General features: G+C 37.3%; 1 protein-coding gene across 6 annotated transcripts in view; it reads right to left on the bottom strand.

Moving 5' to 3' along the window:
* Positions 1-22,228, bottom strand: part of col12a1a (collagen, type XII, alpha 1a) — a 73,270-nt gene that overhangs the window by 24,130 nt on the left and 26,912 nt on the right. For 5 of the 6 annotated variants that reach the window (XM_017699728.2, XM_037541845.1, XM_017699729.2 and 2 more), the window contains 18 exons: positions 20,896-21,042; positions 20,156-20,298; positions 18,002-18,131; positions 16,380-16,522; positions 14,651-14,780; positions 14,405-14,541; positions 12,032-12,161; positions 10,488-10,627; positions 10,269-10,401; positions 9,895-9,918; positions 9,667-9,806; positions 7,363-7,492; positions 6,725-6,864; positions 6,391-6,520; positions 3,820-3,962; positions 1,297-1,426; positions 1,056-1,198; positions 735-864 (listed from right to left, as the gene is read on the bottom strand). In XM_017699728.2, the coding sequence (XP_017555217.1) occupies positions 735-864; positions 1,056-1,198; positions 1,297-1,426; positions 3,820-3,962; positions 6,391-6,520; positions 6,725-6,864; positions 7,363-7,492; positions 9,667-9,806; positions 9,895-9,918; positions 10,269-10,401; positions 10,488-10,627; positions 12,032-12,161; positions 14,405-14,541; positions 14,651-14,780; positions 16,380-16,522; positions 18,002-18,131; positions 20,156-20,298; positions 20,896-21,042 (2,343 nt within the window). The remainder of the gene's footprint in view (positions 1-734; positions 865-1,055; positions 1,199-1,296; positions 1,427-3,819; positions 3,963-6,390; positions 6,521-6,724; positions 6,865-7,362; positions 7,493-9,666; positions 9,807-9,894; positions 9,919-10,268; positions 10,402-10,487; positions 10,628-12,031; positions 12,162-14,404; positions 14,542-14,650; positions 14,781-16,379; positions 16,523-18,001; positions 18,132-20,155; positions 20,299-20,895; positions 21,043-22,228) is intronic. The other variant, XM_017699733.2, reaches the window with a different exon arrangement.

A 22,228-nucleotide genomic window follows, 5' to 3' on the forward strand; every position in this document is an offset into this window, starting at 1 on the left:
TTGGTTTGTCATTTTGTTTCTTGGCAAAATGAACTTTAAGTATGACACAATGTCTATATACATTTTGAGGCCCATCTATTCCCAAACACATAAACTAAATTCCATATTAATGTGCGAAGTTATTAAAAATGTTGTCCAGTCTATGGAATCTTGTTAACCATTATGTTGCTTAGCAAACAACCTACTGTTAACAAACTATACTGCCTAGTGGTAGAACTGTTTAAAGTGAGTATTATTAATAATGCACTCAACTATTTATTGAACATTAGTATATTTTTGTTTTGCTTTGAATTGCTTACTGAAAGGTTTATTGGTTATTACTGAAACAGGCCAAGTCAAACAACTGAAAAAAATGTCTGGACATAAAGGGGACTGCTGAGTCTCAGGGATTATTGTCATTTTTGTTTCTGGGCTGAGTGTAATTACTTTATTTGTGTGCAGGCTCTTTGTCTTCAGGTCAGGAGTCATGGCTGGAGACATTAAGCAAAGACACTGCTTTGGTTAAGAGCCATTTCTGACTCTCTGGCAGACAGTTGTCTTCCCAAAGGATGAAAATGTATTTTTTTACTGTAATTCAGTCTGATGTTCAAGATTTATTGTGTCTATCCCAGTTCTCAAATGGAAGCTTGCAGGTTTATTTATGTGTGCATTGTGGGTTTATATGTGTGCACAGCATGACTTCACCTAAACACACCAGTCTGAGTGTGTGCATTTATGTATTCAGGTATGCTTACATGTGTGTCCATCTCCAGAAAGCTCTCCCCCAGCTCCATCTGGGTACATAGCCGCCACAGTGATTCTGTAAGGCGTGTCTGGCTGAAGGTTCTGTAAGATGATGTTGTTTCTGTTGCCAGGAACACTTGTCTATTGGAAATTAAAAACAGGCAAAAGAGAATGATCCAAACTGTACTAAATTTCACTCAACTTTCCATGTTCATAAATCACGATGAGAGGTTTTAGGACCTAAAAAATAAATTGGAGCTACATCGACTAAATCAAGATCAAGAGCTGTTTATTTGTGGACTGCAGATATGACTACTCATTTTCCCACTTACATATTCCTCGATGGGGTCCCCAGTAGTTGGTGCATAGCTGATCCGGTACTGCTGCACAGGCCCTGCCGCATGCTCCCAGTTAACAGTCAGAGTGTTTGTAGTGGGGTCATACACACGCATATTCCTGGGTCCACTGCGGGGCACTACAATCAGCAGCCATAAATCATTATCCAATAAACAGTCAATCATTGGTTGGAAGCTTTTAGGATCACTGTATTAACACAAAAGGATCTGGACGTACATGTTTTGCCATTATCATTGACTGCTGCACCCTCTCCATCAGCATAGATAGCAACCACCCCCACTGTGTATTCAGTGTCTGGCACTAGCTGCTCCAACAAGGTGTTGTGAGTGTTCCCTGGAACAAGGACCTGTAGGATGATAAAAAAAAAAACCTTTGCTGACAAGGCTGTCATTCTAGCATGTAAAAAAAATGTCAATAAAAAACATTTGACCAAAACATAAAAAGGATAAATAAATGTAACTCAATAAATGCAACTGAACTGAAGTTTGATCACACTTGCAGAAGTAGAAATCCAACAGAAAAGAGTAAAAGCTTATCAAAAAAAGGAGCAAAAGGTTTTGTTACTGTTAAGTATACACAGTTATCTATTACACTGTCTCATCTCTCAAGAATCATTTTGTGTTTAAAAAAATATTCTGATAGAGCTAAAACTACACCATAACATCTGGAGCCACTAGGCATCCAAAGAATACACCTCAGAAATGAAATGACTAATCAAATCATTTCTAATACCCTTTTTACCAGGATAGAGCAAACATTGACTTATTTAATTAATTTCAGCTACTAAAATCACTGCTAAATGAAAGACAGACTTTGGATGCAATGTAATGCTCGCCACTTCTACAGAAGATCTTTGCAGAAGGAATAGAGAGCTTCTGAGCTAACTTGCTCCGTACTCTTAGGAGTAAAGTTAAATCTAAATGGTTCTCAGCTTAGATGTATGATTCTAGGAAAAAACTTTCCATTATGTGGTTCTTTAAACTTAAAAAAGGTTCATTAGACTCACATCTCATTTACAAAAATGGTTCATTAAAGAACCACTCTAACAAACCAGTTCTTTAGGGAGTGAAAAGTGTTTTTCTATGGCATCACTCCAAAGAACCCATTTTGGCCATTTTTACAAGTGAGATGATACTGCTAATCTAATCGGAAACCAACAGCCAGTTGTGTTGTTCTTGAAATATCTTGAGAAGCAAAAATCAGCAGGTGTTGGTCTAACACTGAGTTATGTTGCTTACAACAGCCTCGGCTTTCAGCCAAAATGTTCACCAGCAGTGCCTGTGAAATACAACTCAGTACCATTGACCCTCTCACTGATTAAATGGATTCAGCTGATTCTCTCTTCCCCTCTTTCTGAGTTCTGACATCATGAAATAAAAGCCATCAATGCTCAGGGCAAGCTGGCGTCGACTAAAGCTTCCAGTCCACTGAATCATCAACTTTTCATTATTTTTGGCAGATTCCCTATCATCATTCTATTTAGTACAAAGGATTTGGTGTCCTCAATTCAAAATAGGTTCATTTGTTGAAGAAAGAACACTTCAGAGACAACAGTTTGTGCAAAATCTCTGAAGGCTAGATTTGTCAGCATTAGGCAACACTTGCCACAATCAATGGAAACGGAAAACTGGCTAAAACGTTGGAAAAAGCAAGTCCTACATGCATAACAATTCTCCTCTAAAAGAAATAAAAATGCCATGGCTACGGATAAGAGAGCACAAGTGTTAATAAAAGTGTAACAAATCTTTTATTCCCAAACCCTCTAATAAAATAGTTTTGCACTCAATAAGTCTCACAGATGTGGAGGTTCATGTTCACGTGTAAGGCGAATGAAATCATTTAATAGGGCCTTTAGTCTCCTTCTGATCTGATACAGAGATCATGAGAAAATGTGATGACAAACAATAAACACAAACAATTCCAATCACATTAGTGTAAATCTACTAATAGATCATGACCAGACATCTGACACAACATAAACAAGACTGTCTAAAGCGTGGTGGGGTGCCTAGTTCTGATCATAACCCAGTTATTTTATATATAAGTATATATATATATATATATATATATATATATATATATATATATATATATATATATATATATATATATATAAATAATAGTATATACTTATATATAAGTTAGTTATTTTCCTGCTTAAACACTCCTGATTCAACTCAGCAGTTAGTTACCAGGTTTAGTAAGTGTGTCTGAACATGAATCTGTGTCTGGCCTTCCAAGACCAGAATGGGGCACCCTAATCTACTGGTCTTTTGCTGATCCAGCCCTGCAATGTAACCCATATGAATGTAACCCTTTTATGCTAATGCAAAAAGCAAATATGGCAGCATTTTAATACAGTTTTCTCCTTTTAAAACATGATCTTTCAAAGTTATTTTGTTGCATTTCTTTTGAAATATAAAGAACACGATCTAAACAATCTGTAGGTTTTTGTCTCAAAATGATCTTTAAGAGCAAGCAAACACATGAAAAGATATATATTTTATTTTTCATCTGTCTTTTATTGATCCTTATTGATCTGAATTCTTTTAAAATGTGTGAATAGAAAACAAGAAAAGCTCCAATTTCACATGCTGATACATTGTTCTATGCCAAACATGCACATGGGTGTGTTAGAGCTGCTGACTGTAATGAGTTAAAATAGATATTGTTAAAGTCTCTAAATGTATCTCTGACAGGACAAAGGAAAGACAGGGTTAATGATGCAGTGCAACTCACAGATTGGGACGGACGGGTTCCAGTGAGTGGAGCATAGACAACCCTGTACTGCTGCACATCACCTGATGCAGGATCCCAGCGCACATTGAGGCTGTTTGTGGAGGGGTTGTAAACCCTGATGTTCCTGGGAGGGGTGCGTACCACTATGTGGAAGGGGGGAAGGGGTGTCATAAAAAAGAGAGAAAGGGGAAAATGTGAGAGACTAAAGAGGGAAATAACTTTCTGCATCACTTAGTGGGACCTAAGCTCAGCTTTCTTGACTGAGAATATGATAACAAACTGATGTTAGTAGGGCTGGCATTTGGCATTCACAGCTGTGAATTGACTGAAACCATAAGTAAACTTGAAACTGATTCAAAACACCTTGGAACCAAAGAAGCCACTGTTATGAGGCCAGATCTCTAGCACAAAGCAAAAAAAAAAGACACATTTTCTAACCCAGACAAACTTTCTGAACATTTAATCCAAAGCAAATGGGTAATATTCAGCAGATTGGCTATATTAAGAAGGGAGTGCTGAAGAGTGGCAACCACATCACAGCTTTTGAAAACACAAAGCACAAGTACTAGTATGATCCAGGAAAACATAATAAAATAATAATAAAAATAATCGTAAAAGTTGAGCAACACTAATAACATTCAAAACATGAGAGAGTAAATGAATTTTAGTGAGTTTTGTGTGTGTGTGTGTGTGTGTGTGTGTGTGTGTGTGTGTGTGTGTGTGTGTGTGTGTGTGTTATACTGTGTCTGACTGACTTTGTTAAAGATTAGGTAAATTAAGTTTTTCCAATATGTAACTCGCACTCTAACGCTAATTGTGTAAAAACTTACAACAGTGCTACTTCTGTTATACAAATTCAAAGGACATGCAGTAATAAACTAATGCATATTATAGGAAACCCAACTACAACGTAACTGAGCGACGGGAAACAATGCCGAACATTACAAACCTGTTGGAATGAGCAGCACTGGTTTAAAAGCCACTGAAAGAATGCCTTTCATGTCTTTGCATCTCCCAGGGTTTTCCATTTAGGGAAGGAGATTACTCATGGATCCCCTGAACCCCTGCAACTCCACTACATTACAGCCCATAAACTGGTCCTCATTAAGCCCTGTCTGCAGACACATTTATGGAGCTGCCAACATATCAGCAGTCCTCCCCTACTGATCAATCCAGTAAAGCTGACTCTCTGTAGGGTAAAGCTTAAGAGGCTTTATTTATGACCTGAATGAACAGCTGCACTTCACTACCATGAGGAACAAAGCCCGACACCCAAAGCTAAACATCTATCTAACATCTAGCTAAAACATATACACAGAAAATGTGCCAAAATATCTGTAGGGGCAGGAGCCTAGGCCTGCAAGTTGTCTTAACTTAATGGGTTTAACTCTGTTACTATGGTAACCAGTGAAAAAATAAATAAAACAATTACATAACACTTCATTTGAAGGCTACCTACATTAAGACATGAGCATTTATTTATGAGCTTATGGCATTAATCGCACAATGATATAAAATGTTTCATGAAGTAATAAGCCTGCCATTTTAAGGGGCTGACATAAGGGTGACAAAGGTATTTAGTGTTTTGATTAAGGCCTCTACCAGGCCTAGTTTAAGCTCTGTTACTTGGAAATTATGTTTCATAACTATGTTAGAAATTGAATAAATGTCCATCAATTTAGTTTAAGGGTAAGACACTGTCACTTACTTCATATATCATTTTATGTCATCTTACAATTACTGACATCAGACAGCGTGCTGCACATAGTGCACTTTCTGCATACCTCATTGTGCATCTTGCACATCTGGACACTGGACACTTTATTTGGTACAATATATGCACATATTTATTTATTCATTCAGTGTGGAAATTATATGCCATTATATGTCATTATTGCACTGCATCTCTCATCTCAGGTTATAGATATTATCACAGATTGTTGTATTTTTTCTATTTGTAAATATGCCTGTAGATAGGATCTGGTATATTTATTCTGGTTACATGTCTACACCCTTATTACGGTTACTGTACAGTGTTGTGTGTCTGCTACTGGCTGCTGAATTTCCTTCGGGATCAATAAAGTATCTATCTATCTATCTATCTATCTATCTATCTATCTATCTATCTATCTATCTATTAAATGCCTATGTATATGTTATGAAGTGTTAACAATTCAGCATAAAACTGAGGTATAATGCAATGTGCTTCAGTATATCCTTTAGCACAGGCAAATCACTTCAGTATTTAATTTCATTATATAAGTATTTATCAAGTGGATGTTTACAGGTTTACAGACGTTTTATGCATGCAGACCCATCCAGATGCTCAAGGTATCTTTATTAAGGTGTACCGAATAAGCTGCATTGAAGGAGTCAAATTAGTAGTTTGAAATATAAAAGCTTTATCCCATATACGTTAGATTGAGGCTATATCCATGCAAACTGGCTGAAACATGTTACATATTACTGAATCTTTAAATATCTCTTTGGTTGCTTCTATTCTTGTGTTGAATATATATACTTCATATGTTGAAATATGAGCGAAGACACTAGGAAAACATTTTGACTCACATGTCTTTCCATTCTCAGTCATGCGTTTGCCCTCTCCAGCTGCATACACTGGCACTACAGTGACCGCATACACAGTGTCAGATTGAAGATTCTTCAGTACAGTGTTCACAGTGTTTCCAGGGACTTGAACCTAAAGAAAAAGAGAAACTGTTAGGGTTCATGGTCACGTTTACATATGCATTGGTAATTTCTTCAAGGTGCTGAAAGCTATTTGTTACAGTAACAGTATGAATAGGTGGTTTGAACTGGTTAGTTTGCCATTAGACTAACACAAAAGCTTAAGCTTTTAAATGCAGTTGAGTTAATAGGAGGCAGTTTGTATGGGCTTTTATACCATGTCCTCTGGGCCTCCTGGAGCAGCCTGATAGTAGATTCTGTACTGGCGAACATTGCCCTCAGCTGGCTCCCACTGTACGTTCAGAGTGCTGGTGGTTGGGTCAGTGACTCGAAGGTTTCGCACTCCTCCAAGAGGCACTAGAAAAACAGGTGATCAAAAAGGTCACCTCTAATTCAGCTCAAATGAATACACCTATTATAGTTACATTTTATCCTTTATTTAAGCAAAAGGCAAGAGGGAGAGTTTTATCATCAGTGATTTTATTTGCAGGAACACTCAACCCTGAGTGTTCAATTGAAGTAGTGAAGAAATAAACACTTGCAATTTAAGAAAAAGAAATAAACACTTGCGATTTAAGAAAAAAGGTTCTCCAAAAGTTTCAAGTGAAGCCATTTTTGTTGTTACTTAACACCTGATGGTTAGCAGAATGATACAGGCATAGTGGGGAAAAAACTGCTGTTACTAAAAATAACAACACAGAGAGAACGCCAATCAATCAGACTGTGTGACTAGAACAAACTGTTTTATAACTACTATTAAGACCTGAAACAACATGAAAAAAATCTGAATTTTCTTTTAACATGATGACACTATAGACATAAAGAGCTGTGAGTGGGAAGATGCAGATGACGTACATGTTTTTCCTTGACCAGATATGTCCTTGACATCTCCATTTGGATATATGGCAGCCACAGTGATGTGGTAGGGGGTGTCAGGGGTCAGCTTCTGCAGAGTGATTGTATTCTTTTTCCCACCAATCTGAGTCTGCATGGGAGAAAGACGACAGCCACATGAAAAAAAGCATCTCAGATGACAGTCAGTTTGTTTATAAGTGGGTTGCTCTGCTGAGATAAATGTTAAGTCAAGAAGACAGCAGGAGAATTATCTTCTCTTATCAGCTGTGGTCTTAAGGCCAACTATTACTCCTCTGCATTTCTGATAGCTTAGCAACAAATAAACCAAAACTTACGCAAAGAGCTGATTATACGTCTATCATAAGGATTTTCTGTTTTCAGACCCTTGAGCTCTCAATCCTCCACAGACTAAGTGACTGTGACAGTCACAGCTAAACCAGCTCTGAGGTCAGCCTGCTGTTTGATCATGTTTCCACTCTCGATTAGGTAATATGTTGAATTTTGTATTAAAACCTGATGAAACATTAAGACAAATGAATGGGAAAAGACCTTGTTTACACAGTCCTCTGGTTGAATAATGCAGAATGTTCCCTTTTCAGATAAGATATCTGGTCAGTAGTGAGCCAAGTAATAAGCCACTAATACATACACCAGGCAAAACTTTATAACAGTGGTCGTCAAGCCTGCTCCTGGAGACGTACCCTCCTGCAGACTTCAGGTCCAACCTTAATTAATCTTTTCCATCTGATTACTGCATTAAGAGATTCTTGATTAGCTGAAGGAATGGTGTTAGATTTGGGTTGAAGATGAAATCAGTGTCGCCCACATGTAGGCTATACTTATCTGCATATTCATGGTGTCACCGCAGGATTGTTTCAGACCTGTGGGAACTACTGCTAAGCCAACAGCAAGGTAAATCCCTTGGAGGAGACGTTTTTAAAAAATCCTTATTGATCTATCAATATTAGTATTTAAATTACTTTTTCAAATTTTAGGCAAAATTAACTGACTTAATATAGTTAAACACACTGTGTGGCATTTGTGTTAGTCTATTAGACCACCCAAAAGAACAAGACCATCTGCCCGTTTTCACTCTTTGGTGTAAAACCCCATGTTTAACAGAAGCACAAATGTTGATCCATCTTTTAAAGCAATTGAATTTGGTCTTATCAGCAAAGTCTGGAACACTTACTCAGACATGCTGTCAAGCCCTCCCAGTTCTAATGCTAATCAGATTTTCCTCACATGATGTGTGGTGTGTGCAAAGAAAGTATGATTCCCATTGCTCCTAATATTTGGTGAAAGACTTTAAGGACAAGAAAACTTGGCAGGCTTCTGCTTCTTTTCTTCCAGCTTTCCAGCAATGTCTCAACATTTTGCTAGTTTGTGACTCCATTGCTGCAACCGACTGATTGCTATCTTGACAAAATGGCTTTCTTCTCAATGTAAAACCCCTTCCATTCCAAACTCTTGAAATTCTGGATCATTCAGTGAAAATGTACAGAACATAGCAAAAGCAGAAACGTATGCATTTGAACATTTAATTGGTTGAGTTTAAGCAAACTATTTGGCCTCAGATAAAATACTTTAGGTGTAGGAAAGCATACAGAATGGAAAGACAAACATTTTATCACTGAGGAGTATGACAGAACCATAATTACAGGCAAACAAATGCCATTCCAATTTTTTCCAGTTCAAGAACAAGGGGCCTAAATGGTTGTATGGCTATTGCATTCAACCAAACCTTATTCCCTTTCATCTCTCCTAATCTCCTGTCAATATGTAAATAATTTAAAAAACAAAAATCATGTTATTTTCTACAATACTTATGTTTATTTGTATTTATTCTAATGTTATAGGTATTCTAATTGTAAATAGTAAAAACTCAGAGTGCTGGTCAATTTTCATGCCTGCAATTAATACAAAAAGTGCTGAATTTATGTATGTCATAGTTTTCATTTAACCATTTCCAAACCCCTCCTCAAGGAAGCCCAGGTTGTAGTTCTCATAAAGTACCTGGTTTGGCTAATCAAATTAAATCAGGTGTGCTGATGGATTCAAACAAATCTATACAATGGCTTGGAGTGTCAAAGAGAACTCTGGAATCAAACTTCAGGTGGCTAAGACTTTTGCACGTTCTTGTACATATATTCATATACACACTACATAATGTATTTTTCACTGGAAATGTATCACTTTAATTTATAAATGAATGAATAGCTTTATATAGTTTTATAAGAGAGTAACTCCTCTTTACAACCTTTGTGCAAGAAGACATGAAAGGTGATTTATTAAGTGATTTACCGATTGACTCCTGCCTCCTGCGACAGGCTCGTATGTGATCCTGTAATTCTGCACTCGGTCTGGGGCATGATCCCATTTCACTGTGAGGGAGGTGGTAGTGGCGTTATACACCTGCAGGTTCTGAGGGGGACCACTGGGAGCTACGAAGAAGAGAAGTCAGATTTGATCCTGCACTTATGATAATCACAGCTTTGCCTTATGTTCAGTGAATAAGATCAAAATACTCACGAGGTGTAATTACTATCTTGGATACTACAGGACCCGGAGATGAGAGAAAAAAAAGAGCGCTTGTTAAAATTCCAGCTTGATTGTGGGTTTTTTCCCCTATAAAGCTTTGCTTTTGAACACCACACAAAGTCTTTCACAACTGTACATATATATATATATATATATATATATATATATATATATATATACATACATACATACATACATACATATACATATACATACACATATATATATATATATATATATATATATATATATATATATATATATATATATATATATATATATATATATATATATATACACACATATATATACATATATATATATATATTAACCTAGACTTTTCAAACTAACTGGACTTGTCTTACATGTGCGCTGGCTTCCGATAAGATCCTTGCTCTCTGATTCATCTGGATAAATTGCAGTAACAGAAACATCATACAGGGTGTATGGCTCTAGGTTCTCCAAGAGATGAGTGGTCTCATCACTGTTTAGGATGTCCTGAGAATGACCATAAGAAAATGTGAGACATCTAATAGCATGAACAGAATGATTATCATTAAGTTTATCTCATTTAGGGCACATACATATACATAGTTGCCCTCTCCTGACTTTGTCCAGCCAATGCGGTAGAGGGCCACATCAGGGGCACCATGCTCCCAGTGCGCCCTGAAGCTGGTCTGGGTTATCTTTGTGAACCGTAAATTCTTTGGAGCTGGGACAACACCTGCAAAGGACAATGATGAACATTTGTTTACAAGTAAGCCAAGAAGATGCTATATAAAAATTCTCTAAAAGTGTATCATCATATTTATTGAAAAGAGAACTAATTTATCGGGAACTTGCGATTTAATCCTTTCACTTCAAGTAATAATTTTCAGTTGTAATATGGTTTTGTGTAAAGTCACATTGGCATAACTCAATCCAAAAAACTACTTCCTTGGCTTAAATTCAGTTGATGTATCCACTATTTTTCATTTTATGATTGTTGAAGAATATAAGAATATGATTTAATGTATTTCTAGAACTTTTCTTCTTTTTTTAAATAACTATATCAAGTGAAAATGTCCCAGATACATCTCTAATTCCCATGTTATTGTGCTTGTTTTAAGCATTATTTCTTAAAAAATACAGTTCTCTGTCACTAAGACAATTTATCTAGACAATCTTACTTAAAATAAGGAAGAATTGTTGAAATACACCAATCAGGCATAAAATTATGACCAGCAACAGTACACAATATATACTGATCAAGCATAATATTATGACTCCTTGTTCCTACGCTCATTGTCCATTTTATCAGCTCCACTTATTATATAGGTGCGTTTTGTAGGTCTACAGTTACAGACAGTAGTCCATCTGTTTCTCTGATACTTTGTTAACTGCCTTTTACCCTGTTCTTCAGTGGTCAGGACCCCCATGGATCCTCACAGAGCAGGTACTATTTGGGTGGTGAATTATTCTCAGCACTGCAGTGACACTGGATCAGACACAGCAGTGCTGCTGAAGCTTTTAAACACCTCAGTGTCACTGCTGGACTGAGAAAAGTCCACCAACCAAAAATGCCCAGCCAACAGCGTCCTGTAGGCAACGTCCTGTGAGGACTAGAGGATGACCAACACAAACTGTGCAGCAGCAGATGAGCTATCGGCTCTGACTTTACTTCTACAAGATGGACAAACGACACAGCTGCATCCAATAGAGTGGACAGTGAGTGGACACTCAGACCAGCACAACACACATTAACACACCACCAACACATCAGTGTTACTTCATAGCTCTGTGAGGGTCCTTGGGGGTTCTGACCACTGAAGAACAGGGTAAAAGGCTGATTACAAAGTATCAGAGAAACAGATGGACTACAGTCTGTAATTGTAGAACTACAAAGTGCACCTATATAGTAAGTGGAGCTGATGAAATGGACAGTGAGCGTAGAAACAAGGAGGTGGTCATAAAGCTATGTCTGAAGAGTGAAGGTTTAATAATCTTAAAATAATCTTACAACAATTCATTAATTACTCTTTTTAAAAAATATGAGTTATGTTGTTTAGAGTTAAGACATTTCCCTTCCTAAGATATAAATATTTGATATAGTTTAGATATAATTTAGATTTTTTTGAAGCGCATTTACCTGTGGTGGCTTGGTTGAGCATTGTATTGCCAGTTCCAGAGTCGTACACCGGAGTGACGGCCACATCATATAAGGTCTGCGACTTGAGGTTATCCAGGTCTATTGTTGTCACGTCCCCATTCACTTCAAGCTACACAAAAACAAATTTAAAGCTGAAAAGATGAGCAATCATTCTATTTGCTACAAGCACTTCCATTAGAGAAACAGAGAATACTTTAAGGACCCATATCATGGACAACTGTATTTACTTATTTGCTTATTAATTAATGAAAGTCTTTAGCATACTGTGCACGTATCAGTAAATTCTCAAAATGTATCATTCGGCCCCCAGTTCATACAATCTAAATATGGAAATCAGGCTGGAAAAACAGCCCTTTTTGAATTCATTGTTTTTGTAATATCACAAAAACAACATATATATCTTAACATTGATATTACATACTGTATGTCAGCCAATTTAGCCTACAGCAATTTAGCATCACTTATTAATGTCATAGTTATGAGGATTTGGTTTTAAATGTAGTGTAAAGGCAGTCAATACAAACAGAGCTAACATACAGTACGTGTATAAGTCTGCAAGGCACAGTGAAAAAACAGTTTGGCCTGTCTATCTTAGGGACAAATAAAGGGCTGAAATGCTCATGGAGAAATGGATTACGACTAATTTTGGAAAGATTTAAAACACGTTTAAAAAATGTATTCAACCCTTTTAACTTAAGGCTTTTTCAGTTTTCAAATGTAAGAATAATAATTGCTCAGTAAATGCTATAATTGGTCGGTAACTTCTATCAAACTATTTCTACATTATGAGGAACTGGAGTGTGGGCTCACATTCAAGCCCTTGCAGTTATGAAATCTATGTCTTGACTTGTGCACACGTGGTAACCCTATGCCAATGAATTTGTAAGGGCCTTTCAGACTCAGATAAAAAACTTGGCAGGAATGCTTTTAATGAGCTTAATCTGAAGCCTGAGGGTGAAGAAGCACTTCCTGTTCTTACATAACTAGGCTTGAGCTCTTGATGCAATTGTGTTCTATCATTCATCAGGTAAGGGGAGCTGCTCCCATTTATAGGTTGATAGAGCTTTCTCAGGCCCCAGTCCACCTGTGCCTCAGCCTGTGTGGGGGTGTTTACTTCATCTTTTGTCCCAGCACTAAGAGTTACGAGCAGCACAGTCCTTAGATTTATGTCTCAGGATGTAGCGCTGCTCTGGCCAGGGCTGACCCTGCCAGCTCTGCAAAACAAAAAATAAAAGATCCAGCAATAAAATGCACATCCAAAAGCATGGGACTGACAGGGTTGCTCCTGCATGCCACTCAAAAATCCACACGCTTCAATCCTCATGTAGTGGCATCTGCTCTCTTCATTTTCTGCTGGTAGCATAATGTCTTCTTTGTCCCTGTCTTTCACTCCAAAAACGAAGACCCTGGAGATCTGCTGCATAGTCTTCTGCAGCTGCTGCTTCCATTGGGTTGTGTAACCCGTTTGTTGGGCCGATAAGTTAAAGGATTCATATCCATCAACAAGCGTCTTATTCTTTGGTCATACAGCTGGTGTATTGCAGATCTTTCCAGATGAAGCACTGATAAAGCCATGACCCAGCAAGAAGTGCTATATCAGTAAATAGGTGCACTGGTGACAATTCATAGCTTTGCTAAGTCCACCATAAGCCTACTCCCATGAACCAAAGTTCTGGCATGTTACCACAGAGCACTAGTAAGCTTTGTGCAATTGCACTTGCTGAGAACCTTCATACAGATGACATCCTTATACACTACGTTCAAAAGTTTGGAATCAAAGTTTTCAATAATATAAAACCCATGTGTTTGCAGATGGATGTATAAAAAGATTGTAATATGTTAACCTGTGTTTACAAGTTTCAAATAAATAGTAGAAAGCTGAAAAAAATTCTAGAAAGTTGAACACGGTTATAGACTATCCTAAATAGACTGAGTTTTTATAAAAATAATAATAAACAACAGAATGCCTAATATTTCAAAAATAATTAGCAAATCTAAAGGCAGATAACTCAAAGATGCCCTATGTAAGCTTGAGGATTTGGATTTCTCTGGTGGAAATGTATATTGCAATGCAATTATTTTGCAATGCAAAAAAGGCTTACATACTGTAGGTTTATAAACATTTTGGTAAATTAATAATTCATGTGTATTATGTATCATTTAATAACCTCTTTCTGTCCTCAAAATAGTGAATTAAACACCCAAAGATACATTGTGGTATCTAGTTTAGTTTGTAATTTAGTTAATGTAATTAATGTAGAAGATACTACAGAAAATAACCTGATGGGTAATTCCAAACTTTTGAATGCTTGAGCTTGTAATGTGTGCATGCATGACTACTGGTGAGCTCACCTCTTTCACCTCTCCCTCCTCAGGTTTGTAAGTAATAATGTACTTGCGCACAGGCCCAGGCGCAGCATCCCAGTCCAGCAGCATGGTGCTGTGGGTCACATCTGTTATCCTCAGCTCACCGGCTGGAGGCAGCGGCACTGCGGATCAGGCAGAGATAAACGCAAACACACAAACAAACAAGCAGTGAGAATCTGAAGGCCATGTCAAGCATCCCTGCTTGGGGTAGCATGCTCTAGCGCCACCTACGGGTCACCCCCTGATCAGTGAGAGGGTCGCTGGTCGAGTCGCCGTGCAGGGCGAAGACGGTGATGGCATAGGCTGTGTTGGGGAGGAGGTCCTTCAGCTGGACGTCTGTGATCTTGGCTTTCACACGTATCTGTGAAAGTTAACCATACCGACAGTCAAAGCCTGATGGGCATTATCACAGCACGTGTGGGATCACTCCAGGAGAATCAGTTTAGAGTGCTAAACTGCATTTCTAGTGTGTCACAGTATTGTAGGGTTTAATGCTTCTTTTACTCAAACACACCTGATCCAATACAGAGAGGCCAAAAATTTGATTATAGGTTTTTTTTAAGTGTGTTACTCTCTAAAACCTGCAGTGCTGTGGTCCTCGTAGAATGTAATTTGACACGTGCAGAATTTTTTTTATACACCTCATGACTATCAGCTCATTCAAACACCTACAGGTTTGTTCGTACATGCGCATAAGATGGAAAATATGTAGCATACTGTGCAAAAGTCAGAGACTACACTCAAAATGGTTATCAATTTCTGAGATATTTCTGAGGAGATTCGACATATGATCCACTTCCATAAAGAATAGAAAGTAAAAAAAATGGAATTTCCCAAATTAAGGACCAAAAACTGAAAAATAAAGAAAAAAAATGGGACTTAACAACCGTGCTAGACCTGACAGTCCACTAACACTGTCACTCTCAGAAAAAACACAGGTGCATACTTCCATGTAAGATAACTCAACACCATGGTTTCAAAATATATACCTATCAGGAAACTGTTGCTGAGAAAAGGAAAGAAGAAAAAGAAGAAAATTGACAAATTAAACAAAGACACTCCCGGTGTTCTCAGAACAATGGACTGTTTTTTCTTTGAAAAACTAAAAACAAGTCCCCTGGAAAGAATGGAAGCCATAGGGCGAACATAGAATACTAAGTAGTTGTTTTTTTAATGCTGTCAAGATTTCTGTGTAATTTTCTGTTAATTATATGTTTTCAACTTTTTTCCTGATACTAAAAAAAAAAAAAAAATGAATAACTTATACTTAATGGCTGGGGGTGGTCTCTGACTTTTGCACAGTACTGTATGTCTATGTATAAAGGAATAGGACTGAGTGTGATCACTGATCAGTGCTCATTTCCTTGCCATATTTTCACTTACTAACCTGAAATGACTAGACACTTTCTAAACACCCAATCCCTGAGTGGAAAATGGATTATGGCTGGATTATGTATAGTATAACAGATACATGCCAGCACTGACTGCCAAACATGATTTACTTCATCTTTTCATCACGTGATGGCTTCTCTAAGATTTAAGTCACTAGAATGGCCTTATTCTTTGCATCAAAAAAAACTAAATGATTTTTTTTGTCTACTGGAGTTCGAATGCATCTACATAATCTCAAGCACTGTTGGCAGCTGCTTTTTAGGTCTGGTCGACTGGCTGCTGTAAAAGGCAATGAGTTTCACTTGAACAGTTTCACAGAGAATTGCTATTTTGAATCTTGCTCTTCCCAACTGTTCTTAAGAAGATATGACTGCCTCACTGCATAGTTTTTACTATGGAATGAAAATGTGACTAAGAGAATACCGAATCCTGCACTTCTACTAGTTTTGGTATTGTTCAAATTGCTATTTTGATGTGTTTCATAGAACCAGAAACTACAACATCCTGTTTGGCAGCAGCACTGCAGTGGTTGCAGCACTGAAGTGGAGAGCTGAAGCACTGATCGTACCTGCTCATTGGTGGGCTCAGTGGCATTTTTAGAGCTGTAAAGCACCAAGTAGCCTGTGGCTCCCTCAGCGGGCTCCCACTTCACCCTCATGGAGGTGGCACGCTGTTTGTAGACGGTCATGCTCCTCGCTGCATTTAGAGGCACTACAAAGGGGAATACGTCTTTTCTCTCTTTCTTTAGTTATTTTCTCCTGTCTATCTGCCTATACCTCGAGCCTTGCAGAGGCGTGGATGAATGAATGCACGTATTCTGGCGTGGCATGATGGGAACACGGACAAGATGGAGGCATGAAAGATGATGGATGGATGGCAATGGATTTTACACATCCATAATGATGGGTAATGAATGATGATGACGACAGACAAACACAGCACACACGGAAACCGTATAAATGTGGCAACAACAGTAACTTCACAGGCCGCACAACCCAACAACAGTGCATGAAAACAAACAGCAATGAATTACAAACATTGAAGGCATGAATAAATCAATGACACTTTGCTGTGCCATGCAGCTTCATGCTGATAACATTCGCAGCATTCACGGCTCTGTGAAGGGAATGATGATGGTTATGTTTAGGCTGTATCAAACATAACATCACAAACAGCAATAGCAATGCACACATTCCACAGCATAGCGTTTCAACCCTTGTTTCTAGTCTGAATAGTATGAAGGTGCTGTAGCAAACCCTTCTCAACCCCTGCTCAAACTGATTTATTGTACTGTTTAAATGATATCATACAGGCTATAATTTAACAATTCTCTAAGGACTCATTTATAGCTGGTATTATTCATCTTTGAAAAGCCAAGTCAACATAAACATTAATATATCTCTTATACATTTATATATTGTACTTCAATGCAAATGTGTCCTTGTTCTGAGAAACATGATCAGATTCAGAACTTTCAACTTATTCAAGAGGAAGACTAAGAGTAACTTAAGAAATGTACACTTTGTAATAAGGTAAAAATGCATCCTGGCCAAACTCGGGAGGTGATTATAAAGGCTCAAAAGACACAGTTCAATCCAACCATGAGCGCTTCCACCTGCCCATGGACATCTAGTCATGCTCAGAATCTAAACAAGGACACATTTTAATATTGTCTGCAAATGAGCATTTAGTTTACTGGAAAAATATTTTGTTTCCAAAACAATTAAACAAATCCTAATCCTTATTAAATTATTAATCCTAATCCGCATTTAATTTCCACTACTGTACACTGGAAAGAGTGCATCACGCCTGGACTACAAAATAGTTCTGTGGTCAAGGCAATGCTACTTAAAAGGATTTGCTACATCAACAATGAATCACATTTTTAAGTAAAAACAAAAAATAAGCAATCTGAGTCAAAGCCTCAATAAAGCACCCTATTTGCTAGAAATAGTATCACAGTACAGACAGCAAAATTCAGAGAATTAAGTTAATTCAAATAATTGGATATTTTATAGATGTCATTTCAAGAATAAGAGTAAAATCTTTGCAATTTGCTGTAATGTCCTAAAAAATAATAACCATGTTCCCATTAAAAAGGAAATGAATGTATTTAATTGGAACAGTACCAAGGCTTTGGCTCAGTTTTTATAGAAAGATGCTTGTGGTAGACTTGAAATTGGCTCTTACGTGTGGTCTCTGTGCCTCTCAGTGGCTCACTGCTTTCTTCCCCAACCACAGAGTAAACATTCACTGCGTACTCAGTCAATGGATCCAAACCCTCTAACACCACCGTGCTCACTGTCCCGTCCACAAATAACTGCAACAGGAGACACAAAGTGAGTAAACATTAAGCAAAAAACATACTGAAAGTGCAGATTTATTGGGAACTCTGCAGAGAAGCATAAGACAGAATTCCACTCCAGTACCAAGAAAAGAAACTGTGTGTTATCCAAAGCAACTGTTTTCAATCAAACCTCATAACAGTGCTGAAAAGAATCCAGTGCAACTCATGCATGTGAAAAAAAAATCAGGCTGAACTCAAAAATCGTACAGAGTAATGTGCATACTGCAATGACAAGATGAACAAAATCATCTCAAGCTGAAACTTGGCCTTAACCCAATGTAGCTCTTCAGCGTTTGCAGCCAGAGTTTTGCTACCCATTTAAGAGCTGTCTCTTAAGGGGAAAAAACACCATAGCCCTAGTACTGATGTGGAAAAATGGAAACTTTTCTTTTATCTCTAATGATTTGGCCACATCTGAAAGAGAACAAATGTGCTGGACATATACTCCAATAAAGGTGGAGAGGTTTTACGCTCTTTCATGTCATTTATAATGAGACATAATGAAATGAACTATCATTAAACTATGAGATCACAACCAATTACATGCATATTTTCAGATAATAGAAAAGTCTAGTTTTATATTGTAGAATTATATGTAACTAAAACAAAACCATGGAAACATAGCGGTGTGGTAGTAGCCTATGTCTCAATGTCACTTTAATTTATATTTACAGCATCTGGATGAAGCTCTTGTCCAGAGTGCCTTACAGAAGTGCTTTAATGAATGAAAGGTTCACTTCTATGTCAAGAAAGTGTCGCACACTGGTTGCCCGTGTGAGGTCTCCTCTGGAGGTAACTTTAGGTGAACCAGAAGAATTTCTCCAATAAATAACTCATGTAATAACAATATAGGAATTCCCTGCTCTCCCTTGTAAACTTGCACACTGGCCTTACAAGACTTCAGCACACAGAGTGGTTCCAATAAAGGTGATATTTTCTGAGTCTGGAGGACTCAAATGCTACAAAGTGCTGATATTGTTACTGCTACCTAACCCATTTTGTATTTTTAAATTTTTTTTGGTAAAATTTTTGTATTTTGAGAGAATTTGTGAGTGTATTTAAGATATAAAGTACTGGCAAAAGCCAGACACCACCTTTTGATTTATGTAATTTCCAGTCAAAGGCCATTATTATTAAGTGTCAGGGGACAAAAGACCTTTTACTACAGCTTCAATTTTTTTTCAAACTTTCAAAGCTTTTTGAAGAAATCTGCTTTTTTTACACCTCCAAAGTTCAGTCTTAGAAGTTGGTTGCATTTTCTGCTTCTCACAATCCAAGTAATCCCAATTACAAATTCAGACTAATCAGTAAACAAAACCCTACTCTACATCTCAGATGTCCAGCTTTGGTGTTCTAGTGCAACTTTTCCTCCTTTCTGTTCATTTCTTTTTCTCGGTAACAGCTACACAACCTTTCAGGCTCTTAGTGTTGAATTGTCTTCTCACAGTGTACAACAGAAATAACTAAGGATTTTTAAAGATCTGAATCTTAGAAGAGTGGAACTTGATTTGGGTTGAAAGCCTAAAGTATTGTTTATCTGATGGTGACACTTATTGTGGTTGTCGTTGTGTCATTTGTTTCTATATCTTCTAGAAAATGATGTTTCATGTTTCCTTTTTGACTTTTTTACTTTCTTACTGCTGGATAATCTTATATACATCTCCACATTTGCAGTATATCTCCACAAAATCATTGCCTGAAAAATTAATAACTTGTACTTAACAGCCATTTTAGATGGGCAATAGAGAGAAATTTGCAAGGCAAAAAGGTAAAAAAGTGACCAAATTAAACACTAATAGATCTGATGTTATACTTAGTGTTAGGGTTTCTGTGTATTTTGTTTTAATACATATGTTTTCTGCTTTCTTCCTGACACTCAAATATGTACTTAACAGTCATTTTGACTGGAAATGAAATAAACAAAAGAGTGGTCTCTGACTTTTGCATAGCTCTGTACTTCAGCAGGCAGCAGCTTCTTGATCTGAAGAGAAAAATACCTGCCGAGTTTGGCCTCCAGCAACTGGAACATACTCTACAAGGTACTTTTCAATAGGGCCCTCAGCTTTAGTCCAGGTGACACGGAAAGAATAGTGGGTCGGCTCAGATGTCACCAGGTCAGTGGGTGGCGCCACTCCTCCTCCTAAAATGGATAATGGTGACAATTTAACATCTGACCTCTTTAATAGCTTTACTTAGACAGAACAGGTCTCCCTTGCCACTTGTGCTTTCTGTTTTGCTTAAAAACAATTGGGGCAGAACTTTCCTCCACTTATTTCTATGACCTTTCACTTATTGCCTCAGTCAGACTCCCACTAAAAGAAAGTATGCTGCTGCTGACGAATTCCAGTTAGATTAGCCAAGAGGCTTTGACAGAAAAGGAACCCCTGCTTCTTTAATGGAAAAAAATTATCTCTTAATCCAAAGGTATTTGATCATGACACAGAAAATTAGGAAGCATCCTTATGAGATAGAAGCTTGGCTGCAGGACAGGCTCTCAGATTTCCTCCCTTGGTGAGGCAGACAGATTTACTCAGCACTCAACAACTATTAAAAACTACCAGTACATCTCAGGCTACATATGTGACCTAGCCATCAGGCATTCTTTCATCAGCCCCTCTTAAACACATCAGTAGATTCTATTTATTCCCAAGGGCTCTACATGTTTGTGCCAAAACTGAGATTAATACACAAGAGTCCTTTCATTATGCTGGTCATTAGAGCATACGCTTACACTTACCTTTGCCTTTGACGCTCTTACAGAGATTGTCTGTCAGCTCGTCAACAATGTCCAGGAGGAACGAGAAGTCCGCCACATTATACATGTGGATGTCATCAGGATCAGTGGCAATGGAACGTAACTCGTTTTCATCAGCGTTCTTCACACCTGCATACCACAGGGAAAAGACGCAAATATTTAAGACATTTTTTGTCCAGACCCACCCTCAACAAATATGCAAATTAGTGCCCAGGTTGGACATTCAGATACACTCCTATTCAAATGTTTAAACACTATGGAAACCTATTCCCATTTGTTTTTTTTCTTCCTCTGTTTCTTGCAGCTGTATGTCAAAATATAAATTTAGTGTCTCGAAATAATGACTTTCTCAGGATTTTGAGTTATGAAACTTCAAGAAAAGCAAATACTGATCTCAGGTTAATAGGTCATTACAAGATAGTAGGTTATTATTTTTGACATAATAAGTGAATATTTTGTGAAAATAAGTCATGATTTTGACATAGCTGGTCAATATTTTGAGAAATAAAGCCATTATTTCTGCACAGTAAGTCAACATTTTGAGAAAATAAGTCATTGTTCTGAGATTTTAAGTCAATATTTTGAAAAATAAAGTACATATTTTGGCATACAAACTCATTAGTAAGAAATACCAAGTCATTATTTTGACATAGTACATTCACATTTTGAGAAAATGTTGACATACTGATGCCAGAAACACCAATAGGCAATTTAGGCATTTTTTTCTCCCCTATGTGGTGGGAAAGGACTTCCATAAAAACTGCCTATAGAGGGGTTTCTAAGAGAAATTTTTGAATAGGACATCAAATATGAAAAAATACATACGAAATCACACAGTAACAAAACAGTAACAATAACATTTTATATTAAAAAATATAAGTAGCCTATTTTTCCCTTTATGTTAACTTTATGCAGTCCCGTCATTTCAGTAGCTTCATAAGGTGAAACCTGCAATGCTTTTCCAACAGAACATATTTACATATGCCCTTGTTGGCTGCCAAATACTACTTTTTAGGGGCCATTATATGATAATTCTAATACATATGTTTCATTTTTGAAATACATTTATACACAGATATGACCAGCATTAATTATATTTGTTTACAACTTTTCAAACATTTAAACATAAGCCTGTAGGTCAAAATGTCATATTTTCAACACATTCAATCAGAATGCATCTAAACTTTTGACTGCTAAGTTAAAACCCTGCCAACTGTAAAGTTCACCTGCACAGTTATGTAAGTTACATCAATTAAAGGGTGCTAACTACAGTGTTCAGGCAGAATTCCGTTTTATGAAGGTTATTTTATATACA

Source organism: Pygocentrus nattereri, chromosome 10 (genome assembly GCF_015220715.1).
Source record: "Pygocentrus nattereri isolate fPygNat1 chromosome 10, fPygNat1.pri, whole genome shotgun sequence".
Lineage (NCBI taxonomy): Eukaryota > Metazoa > Chordata > Actinopteri > Characiformes > Serrasalmidae > Pygocentrus > Pygocentrus nattereri.